Source organism: Chenopodium album, chromosome 20 (genome assembly GCF_948465745.1).
Source record: "Chenopodium album chromosome 20, dcCheAlbu1.1, whole genome shotgun sequence".
Taxonomy (NCBI): domain Eukaryota; kingdom Viridiplantae; phylum Streptophyta; class Magnoliopsida; order Caryophyllales; family Amaranthaceae; genus Chenopodium; species Chenopodium album.
The window spans coordinates 18,107,980-18,119,106 of NC_137853.1; the positions used below are offsets into that span (position 1 = coordinate 18,107,980).

The 11,127-nt window shown below is 36.1% G+C and overlaps 1 protein-coding gene across 1 annotated transcript; it reads left to right on the plus strand.

The window, feature by feature from the left end:
* Positions 1-3,752: 3,752 nt before the first annotated feature.
* Positions 3,753-10,882, plus strand: LOC145597777 (hsp70 nucleotide exchange factor FES1-like). Its single transcript, XM_081654023.1, has 6 exons — positions 3,753-3,917; positions 5,561-5,703; positions 5,792-5,842; positions 9,423-9,644; positions 9,926-10,028; positions 10,108-10,882. The coding sequence occupies exons 1-6, from the start codon at positions 3,832-3,834 to the stop codon at positions 10,706-10,708; spliced, it is 1,206 nt and encodes a 401-aa protein (XP_081510149.1). The 5' UTR covers positions 3,753-3,831; the 3' UTR covers positions 10,709-10,882.
* Positions 10,883-11,127: the final 245 nt, after the last annotated feature.

Here is an 11,127-nt window from a genome sequence, read left to right on the forward strand (position 1 = left end):
AGTGTTAAAACATAATTAACATTAGCCTAGATGGTTAAACAATAAATTTTCTTCTAATAGGTTAAGTGTTCAAACCTTCTCATCCATATTTTTTTCAATATAGTTGAGACAACATGGAGTATTGTTCGTTGTGTGGATGACGTGACATTTTAAGGAGTTGAGAGGATGACGTTGCATATTGGAATTCAGTAAGTAACGTGACGAAATTGAAATGAGGGGATCTACGTGGTGCATAAATGTTTTTGAAAACGCCTTTTAATATGTTATATCATAACACTTGAAATTAGATGAATTAAAAATATGAAAATAAAATTAGAAAAGAAGATTTTTTTTTTTTTTAAAAAAAGTATGGTTTTCGGCTAGTAGCCCTGCCAGTCATGGTGGTAGCAGCGGTGGCCTGGTCGTGATTTGGTGGTCGACGACGGCCTGTGCTAGTTGTCGGTCGTGGCTATGTTGGTGGTCAGCTGCCCTTGGTGGTGGCCAGGTACCTTCATCATTCTTCTTCTTTCTTTTTTTTTTCTCCAAAACTTAAAATTGATGAAATGCTTACTTGATTTCGAAATTTAACATGGTTAGCTCTCCCATTTAGTCATGCTTGCCATATAAATCCCTTGACTTTCTCCCCAATCTTATTTAGTTGTCATAAAATAAAAAATTTGATTAAGGCAAAGATTTTGCAAGAATAACTGTTTGAGGAAATTTGGAAAGATATTCTAGTATAAAAGAATTTTATTGACTTTTAAATTCTTCTTAGAATATTCGCTAAATATATAAGATGATCATCTTATTCCCTAAATTTTGGGTGATCATATTATTTAATGTTACATTTTAGAATATTCTTACATAATAAAATCTATGTAATAATATTTAATTTAAATACTTGTTTTAAAATATAATAATAAATATACTTAAGATATTTATAACTTACTTGTATAAAAAATCTGTATAAATACCTACTATATACTTATATTTATGCAATTTTTATACCATGTATATGTTGGGGTTTGGTGAGTCCGACTCACCACGAAAACAACCCCGACCCAAGAACCACTCGCAGTTAATAAAACCATAAAGAATAACAAAGCATAAAGGAGGGTAAAACCGAAATTTTACCTTCGACGCGTGCTTCGCCCTCAAACACGGGTTCTTACTTGAAAGCTCTTAGCTCCGCAAATGCCGAGCCTCCAACAGTATCCACCCACAAAGGACGAACACGACTTTTTAGGTCTGTTACCTTGGAGTTAGCAAGGTCCGACCAAAACCCAAGTGTTAATGGAGTTTAAGAGTTTTTGCCAAAATGCAATGCTCTTTCTAACTCCCACTCAAGCACTTTACTCCCAATCCCAAGGTTGGTATTTATAGAGGAACGTATGAATGGGAATTTCCATCCCATCAATGTGGGATCATGAAATTCCACAAATTAATTTAAAGCTAAATTAAATTAAAATTGCAAACTAATAGTAAATCTACAAGTGGCACTATCATATGAAAAGGGTGGTGAGGACCACATGGAGAGTAGGGGACCATACTTGCTCCCCACTCAATACTCTCCTTGTGCCACATGTCCCTCACCCCACTTGCTTCCATATTCCCACATGCTTCCCCCAAGTGACCAGCCCTATGGCCCAGCCATGAGCCCAGCCACGCACCAATTTGCGAGCTGCTGCTATAGCTAGGAAGCATCGCATATTTGGTGCGGGCTGCTGCCATGCATGCGCTGCTAGCTTGCGGCAGCCAGCTGCTGCTGGCACGATGCCCACGCGGCTGCTAGCTGCTGCTAGCTTGCGGATGCTAGCTTGCTGTGCGCTAGCATGCACCAGCCAGCCATGCTAGGCTCGGCTTGGTGTGCTTGCTAGCCACCTTTGCGTGGACATTTTTGCCTCTAGCATTCGGGTGCTTGGGGCACTTCGATGCTAGGGATATTTTGGGAATATGGTCGATGTATTATTATTTTGCGCGTCTCGTCATTTATTATTTTGACTCGACTTCCGACGCTCGGTTTCGACGCTCCAAGCTCGAATTACCGACGTTTAAATATTTAACACTCGGGCGACGAATTAATTTCTTCCAAATTAATTCGTCGAGTCGGTTCGTATATTTGCTTAGGTGTGACCCTAAGGGTTCAGTCAAGATTAAGCTGTAATATTAATTATATTAATACTACTGATCGGCAGCGGCCTCCACCCAGACATTCCGATCACTTGAGCTTACTGAATATATTAGCTTTCTAATAATTCTGAACCCGCTATCAGAATAATACACTTGTTCGAAGGACACCATTCCTTTTAGTATATACCCTAAAGTACGTACTTTTATACATGTACAATGTATAAATACCTACTACTCGTATTTACAAAGACTTTAAAGTACATTTTGACTTCCCAACTTTAAAGAGATCGATAAATTAGAGAGAATAAGTGTAGAACTCAACAACTTGATGTTTAATTTCAATCAATTCAAATCCAATTTTATTTGATTTTCAAAGTTTAGTAAGATTTCTTCTACTTGCCTTTATTTCCAGCATTTGATTTTGTTGATTGATGATCTTGCTAGTTGATTTTCAATGCCATAATTAGTTGATTCAATCCTTTAATTCAATTTAATGTTGATGATGAATTTAATTGAGTTAGTTGTAGAATTTAGTTTAATCATGCCTAGTGAGTAGATTTTTTTGCTAGGGATTAGGGTGAAACATGTTTGGGTGATCAATTTGAGCTTAATTTGGGGAATTCAATGATTTTGTGTAGTGATTAAAGTGATTAGATGAGGTTTGCATTGATTGTATTGATCATCTTTAATGTTAAGCATGCTTGAATGACTGAATATAATTGACATTGGAATTGATGTTGAGTTCATAATAATAAGTGAGAATTTGATCACGTTTCTTCTTATTGTTTTGATATAGAGGATCTTGGTAAGAAAATTTGAGGATGATTGATTGCATGCTCCTAATTGCTCATACTACTAGTCTTTTCATGCTTAGATCACTTGATTTCCCATGCCTTGTTTGATTGATCATGATTACACGTGGATCCTGATTCCGTAGTGCATTTTATTGATTGAATTTCGTTCTTGTTAGCTGTTACTTGATTTAGTTAGTTCAAATCTCTCAAACTTGATTTTGAACTAGTGTAGTATTTAATCATTTGCATTAGAGACTCCCCTTCCCTCGTGGGATTGACCTCTAACTTGCTACTACTAGTTGCTTGTTTGAGTTTATAAATTTTGTTTGTTTATAAAACGATAAATTTTTCCCCTAGTCACAATTTATTTTTTGAAAGTTTTAACAATATTTTACTATTTTCCTCTAATGATTCCATTATATTTTTACATTTATCTTGTATTTACAGGGATTAATTATTGACAAATTTTTAAATAAAACGGATGTTCAGTAAATTACTGACCATCCGTTATAAAGTGACAATAAAATGCGCAAAAGTTACACAAAAATGCACAAAAGTTGTTCTGATATATATAAGAGTTATTTAGGCTTAATTAATAAATTTGACAAAAGTGACAATAAATTTGACAAAAATGACACTAAATTTGACAAAAATGAACCCGTTATTTAATAAATTACTCAAAATCGGGTGTATACAAAAGTTTTCCTTAATTTTTATTTTTTTTCTCTTCAACTTTATTGCCCCCCCCCCCAAAAAAAAAAAAAAAAAAAAAAAAAAAAACCTTTGTTGCTTGAGATAACCATCCTGCCCTTATAAATAGGATTTTCAGTCCTCTACAATTGGCTCGAACATTCTCATTTCTCACTCTTCTCGGGGTTTCTGGAATTCCCCATCTCTGCAAAACCTCACAAAGTCTTCCTCTGAAATCATGAGTAAAGACAATCCCAATTGGGAAGGACTTCTAAAATGGAGTCTATCTCACTCCGATGGTACTCAACCTCCACGCCAACTAAGGTATCTCATCTTTCCCTCTTTGTTATCTTGAATTTATTTTCACCCGTCTTTGAATTTGGTATCAATGTATTCAATGTTTTTTCGAATGTGAATTAGGGTTTTCCAATAAGAATGTATTGATTGCTGGTTTTGCAAGCCTTTTGGAGTTTATTGAGTGCCGGGTTTCGAATTGAAATAGGTTGTTCTTGAATTTTTGTACTGTAATATGAATTTGTTCCCGGTGGTTGTGAAATTATATTCAAGTATACTAATAGACTATTTATACGTAAGTACTTGAGTACTCGTAAATGTTAAGAGTTAGGAAAGGATGGTTTTATGAACTTGCAGGATTTTAAGGAATTTAACCCATCAGCCAAAAATAAAAAAAGCTCAAAGTAAAATTAAAATTAAGCATAAACTATGTGGCTGATGAAGAATTTGTTGGAAGATTTTCCTTATTTAAACTAGTGTTGAGGAAATCTTTGATTTTGAAAGTGTTCTCAGTTTTTGTATGAGTAGTGCGTTTTTGAATTCTTGTATACTTTTTATTTATGATAAGGAGTAGGACAATAATACTTTATCCATTACAAATAGTAGCACAATTTCTAAATATCACAATATTTAAGAAAAAGGGAAGTGGATGTCAAAATGAATACTCTGCCCTTCTTCACTTCTCCGCCATAACCGTTGCAACCCAACCACCACCACCACCACCATTGACCTTTGCTATTCCACCAACCCACCACACTTATAGTTGCAAATCACTGCTGCATTATACCACTGCCAAAAAATGAAAAAGATGTGTGGTTGGATTGACAAGACACAATACCACCGAAAGCTTTGATTTTTGCTCAAGGTACTCCATGGTTGTGTCATAAATTTTTTCTAGGAATCCTATTGCTTTTTTCAAAAATTTTGAGCTGGTAATCAAGGCTGTGGGACTCTGTTTTTAAAGAGATTGTATATGAAGGTTGATTATTGGAGGATGTTGGTTTTGGTGGTGGTGATGTTGATTGAGTCTGGTGTTTGGGTTAAAGAAGTTGGAGCAAGTGTTGATCATGAATTTTGGCAGCCATGGAAATTGCATAAATGCAAGGTTTATGATGATGATGATGATTGGAGAGGTCAAATTTTGTTCATGTAGCCTACCTCACTTATGGGATTAAGGCTTTGATTGATTGATTAATATGATGATTGGAGAGGGTAAGAGGAGAGTGGAAGTAAAACTTTTAGAGGGAGACTGTAGTTAAATCCATACCATTAGAGGAAATGGAAATTTTTCAAATTTGGAATATGGTGCAATTAAGTTTTCTAAATCAAGCACATTACTAAGAGATACTAAAACAGTAGGAAAAGCGATTACTGAAATGTATTCTCATGACGGCTGATTCATAGTTTATTCCATCATTGTTTAATTTGCCACGTTTTGTATCGTAAATATATTGTGATAATTTTTTTTGGGGAGAGGAGGGGGAGGAGGGTTTAAACCTTCCGTTAATCTTTCTTGGCATCATTTATGTGACTGTTTGGAGTTTTGCTTCTATTTTTATTTAGCCAATCTGGCATGTGTCGAATCAATGGGTAAACCAAACCCTCACAGTATTTACCAGCACAAATGTTCATGCTTTATTCTGGCCTGACGTATTTGATTTTCGGATGACCAGCGAGGAGGACCGAAAATGGTTCATGGAAGCCATGCAGTCACAAACCATTGATGTAGTCAAGCGAATGAAAGAGATAACTCAAGTTATGCAAACTCCAGAGGAAGTCTTAGATTCTCAAGGAGTTAGTCCTGGTGATATTGAAGGTAATGCCGATCTTTGTCCTGCCTTGGCAATATGATATGTGATTGTATACAACAAATTTTAATGATTTTTGGTTATGTTAATCAACAGATATGTTGGATGAGCTGCAAGAGCATGTAGAGTCAATTGATATGGCAAATGGTGAGCTTAAAGATTTGTAATCTTTCCAGTTTATTTGTTTGTCAATGTCATGCTTTTAACAATTCTTATATTGCTTGGAATGAGTTCCAACATGGGCAGTGTTGAAATGCCCCCTTTGGCATTGGTGTATTTTAATTCTTGTGAAAAATGGATATGATTTTCTTGTAACCAGTATTAGATTAGATTAAAACTTGTATCGTGGTTTTGCTGACGCGAGTTTAGTAAATGTCGTCATTATTGTTTGGTTATATTCTGTTATTTCCTTTTGATAACATTGATAATTTTGAATAAGTCAGATAGTGAGAGAGATGAAAGGAATGGACAGATACCTATGGAGATTTGTTGCATCGCAGATCCTATGAATTTCAGTATTTCACTTAAATTATAAATATTGGTTTTTCCACCATTCATTTAGCTTTTAGCTTAGGGTGTTGCATTCCTTCAGTTGGATGAGTTGCTTCGTTGATGTACTTGAATGAAGTTGGATTGCTTCTAGTTTTTTGTTTGAATTGTTTTGGAGAGTGTTTGTCTTGTATTTAAGCCTATGTTTGGCAAGTCTTCTATTGGTTTGCTGAGCTTAATAAATCTTGTTACATGTATGATTGTGGTGGTTTGTATGTCATTGATGCTGAGAAAAGAGGAGCTTAGCTGATTAGCTATCTATTTTCCCATAGTAATTGATGAAAATTGTCCCACAAAGATAGTTGTTCACCAAGTCAGTTAATTGTGCTCCTAACTTTGTAGAGAGCATCAGTATATGGATGTTAATGATAAAATTCTTTCCTTAAGCAATGGATGGTACTCTTTATGGTAAAAATTTAGATGTGATGTTACTTAAGGCGAGTAGTACTTGGGATTCTTGTCTTTGGAGTGAAGCAATGGAATGGATATTAACAAAGTGGGGCTGTTAATTTGGGATTAAAAAGTATCCTTCTTTACATGAGATGTTCTAAAAAAATATTATAGCTGGACTATGGATTTGAACTAACATTTAACACACTTTTTAATCTTTGTGCCTTCTGCATCAGTATAACAATCTTGTTAATGACTCCATAGTCCATGTCAAGGCAAATTTGATGCTCATAAGGTAGAAATTGACTAATCAACTTCCTTCTGTTAGTTAAGTTGCTGAAATTGGATGTAATTGCTGTATAGTGTGCAAGGTTTTGATGCCTCATTTGGCAACTGTGGTCTGGTAGAATCGCTCATCCTTTAGCATACTAAGTATATCATCTATATCTATACTATATATTAAAAGGCGTTCCTTTTAAAGGAACGGTGCCACGTGGCACTCTTTAAAGTATGTGTGCCTAAGTCACAATGCCACATCATCATCCAAAGTATTTGCACCATGTAAGCTAGCCACTTCATTTAACAAAATAAAATATGCTTTCAACAATATTCGAACCCATAACCTCCAATGTATATAGGTAATATTTTTACTATCTCAACTAACTATTATTGATGTTTCAAGTTTCACATAATATTATAATATTCCTTTCATTTATTAAGTAAATTAGAGGTAATATAATTCATTTATTTTTCACAAGATTAAAATATCAATACATATGATGTAAAAAATATAAAATAAAAGGTGACATCCAAGGCAACTCCCGAACTACTACACACACTAACTATACAAATAGTTGAACATAATTGTTAAATTAAATAAAAAAAATTGTTAAATTAAAGCAAGAAGTACACAAACTAGCAACCCGTGGCATCGTCCGGGGTACACACTAGTTTCTGCATTAAAAGCAGGATGATGAGCAAGGTTATAGTTCGATTCTATTGTTTGATTTGAGATCTCTTGTCATAGCCTCTAGCAATTGGTGTTATGAAAAGATGAGCTTTTGGGTTTGCCTTGAGTGATGGTGGACATGGGGAAGGAGCAGGTGACGCATTTCTTTTGTAATGGACAAAGAACACAACTTTGTCAGTTTGGTTTAGGACAAAGAAAGACGACTAAAAGGGGCTTAGAGCAGGTGAAGCTTTTCTTTTGTAATGGAAAGTCAAAGAACACAACTTTGTTGGTTTGATTAAGGACAAGGAAAGATGAATAAAAGGGGCTCAGGGCTCTTCATCCAAGAATGAGCCAGTCTGGCATCATTAATTTATAAGATCAGCTTTTTTCTTAGGTAGTTTATAATCCCACCCTGTATGGGTGATGCCCATTAAGTCCTTATTGAAAACCGAAGTGCATACTAGATAGTGCTCGGAATATGACACAACTCCCTTAAGTGGAGAAAGGCAAGTAGATTATTATAAGCCTAGGATTAACAATAGAATTAGGATCAAAGCATCAGAATTATTCTGTGGTATTTGCATGCTTTGGCTTAGAAAGTTAATGTGCAGTTCCTCTTGGGATTCGAAATCTACATCTTAGATTGCTGTAATTGCTGCTCTTGCCAAAAGGCCTCATTTCTGTATTAAGCCAGGTTTGCGATGAATCCCTCTCAAGTAGGTGCTTTTGCTTGCCTCAAGCCAGGTACTATTCTGTTCTTTTGGCATAGCTAGTGAGACTATATTCTTCTAAGATTGCTTCAAATAGCTTTGGTTGGTATGGAGTTGTCTAACAAGCAAGCGAACAAAACACCGAAGACTATGCTAGGGCCCAGGACCGAGAAAAGAAAAGATATTGATCTTGTGCTAACGTGCAGCTCCCGTTCCGAATTAAATATGATTTCTCTGTACTGAGTTGTGTTAAACTTTTAAACACGTGACCTAGGATAAAATTTCAATCACAATTAGAACATTAGTTAAGAACCTAGGCAACTCAAGGTTATCAGTTCTATGACCCACGAGGCATTATTGTAGTGCACAATACATTAGGCCTCTGACTACTCTTATCTATTTTGACGGAATCCATCTTTGATTTTTGACCTGCATGTCAAGTGTGAAGAATGGGACACATTGCTAATTAACTAGAGTTTAAAACTTTGTAGCTATACACTTAGGTCAGTCAAGGAGCTAGGTGATTGCCTAAGAAATCTGGGAAAGACCCATGCCCTGTAGCTTAACTTTTTTATAGAAATAATCCATTGAAGCCATTCTATTATTTGAAACTCGATATTAAGATGAGATTTGCTGCTCAACTGCATGTAATTCATTGTGTCATACTCCAATATAGAATGGATGAAGTTTTTGTTTTTATATTTTTAATGAGTGATGTCCAGCATCCTTAAGTTTTCTCCTCAACAAGCATGGTGATTTTGTGCAAGTTTGTTTTTTTTTTTTTTTCCTCTTGTAACAGCAAAATTAGTCAATTGTTACTGTGACTTGTCTTGTAGCATCTTGTTAGATTCAGTTATGATTATGTATGATGCGTAGTTGAAGATATTATAGATGTTGCAAAAACTGAAAGCTTGAAACTGATGGGTCTGCAAACTATGGTTAGAATGAGCAATGATATTAATTAAGGAATTACATCTAATCTGTCTGCAACATTACAAAAAGGTGAAAATAAAGAAATCGTACGAGTTCCACACTGCCTTTAAAGTTGCCCAATGTGTAATTTCTTCTTGACAATCCCATAATCAAGGTGGCATATTTATTTTTCTTGCTTGATTACTTCTGACAGATCTTCATTCGATTGGGGGGTTGTCTCCTCTGCTTGGTTATCTTAAAAATCGGCATGCTAATATACGTGCAAAGGCTGCGGATGTTGTGACAACTATTGTTCAGAATAATCCTAGGAGTCAACAACTAGTAATGGAAGCAAATGGCTTTGAACCACTTCTTACAAACTTCACTTCAGATCTTGATATGAAAGTGCGTACACAGGCACTGGGTGCTTTATCATGTGAGTGTCCAGCGTCTCTTGTTTTTTTTTTACTCTAGTAAAACTTTGTCACATCGCTTGGCATGAGCCACAATGATTGAGAGTAGTACTAGGATGGGTGACCTCCTGGGAAGTCCTCATGTTGGTTCATGTAGCCGACCCCACTAATGGGATTAAGGCGTTCAAGGCGGCGAAGAAGAAGAAGAAGAAGAAGACGATTTACCTTTCATCCATGAGAGTGATTGTTCATTCCCTTGTTGCTGCCTTGAAATATTGATGTGTATTCCTGGTGTTGGTTGCAGCTTTAATCCATCACAACAAGCCTGGAGTTGCAGCATTTCGCCTTGCAAATGGTTATGCGGCATTGAAAGATGCTTTAAGCTCTGAGAGTGTTAGATTTCAAAGGTATTCATGTTTATATATTTTGTTCTTCACTAGCTTTTCTGCCATCTGCCGATCCCTTATGGAAGTATATTTTTTGCAGGAAAGCATTGCATTTGCTTCATTATCTTCTACGGGAAAACCGATCTGATGGCTGTGTAGTAACTGAACTAGGATTCCCCCGTATCATGATTCACCTTGCTTCTAGTGAGGATACATCTGTTAGAGAAGCTGCCCTACAGGGTTTGCTAGAGCTTGCACGCGGAAAACTTGATGAGACCACTGGTCAATCAATTGAAGATGATAAATTGAAGCAGATGCTTGAAGAACGAATTCAAAGCATCAGCAATATGTCACAGGAAGAGCTTGGGGCTGCGAAGGAAGAGAGGCAGCTGATTGACTCACTGTGGAATACTTTCTACAATGAACCATCTGCCCTTCGGGAGAAGGGTCTTCTTGTTCTTCCTGGCGAAGACCAAGATTCACCTCCACCAGATGTTGCCAGCAAACACTTTGAGCCTCCTCTTCGGGCTTGGGCAGCAAAACGCGAACCTGAGAAGCCTTCTGAGCCTGCAAAGAAAGAGACTCCTTTGCTCTTAGGTACTAGTTTTTCTTCGGATTCTGCTGGCATTCAAAGTAGCTCCAATGGAAGTGCTGACAATACTGAGGACCCTACAAATGCTTCTTCGGCTGCTTTTTTTTGAAGCTTTTCTTGGTTTAAAATTATTACAAGGTTTTATTTTGGATTTCCAGTTGTAGTTCAGTAAATGAGATAAAATATGCAATGTTAATGGTGAAGCTAATGTAGTACAAATTTGAATCATGGTTTGATAATGCAACTTTGGTTTTAATTTGTGATAAGTATTTTGTTGTTTAAAGTTTGTTTGAATGTACTTGTAGACACGAAGGACCTAGCAAGACTTCTGTTTTAACATATTTGCAATTTTTAATGAAGACTCGAACCCTCGGTAAAATTAAAGCATTTAGCGGGATAAGCTAATGCAGTATAAATTTGGATTATGGTTTGGTTGCTTGTACATTACATTTAGGGGTGCTCATTACATGATACCTGAAGAGACGCTTATCCCCATTTGCAGCTAATCGAAAGTTGGCCATGACTCAT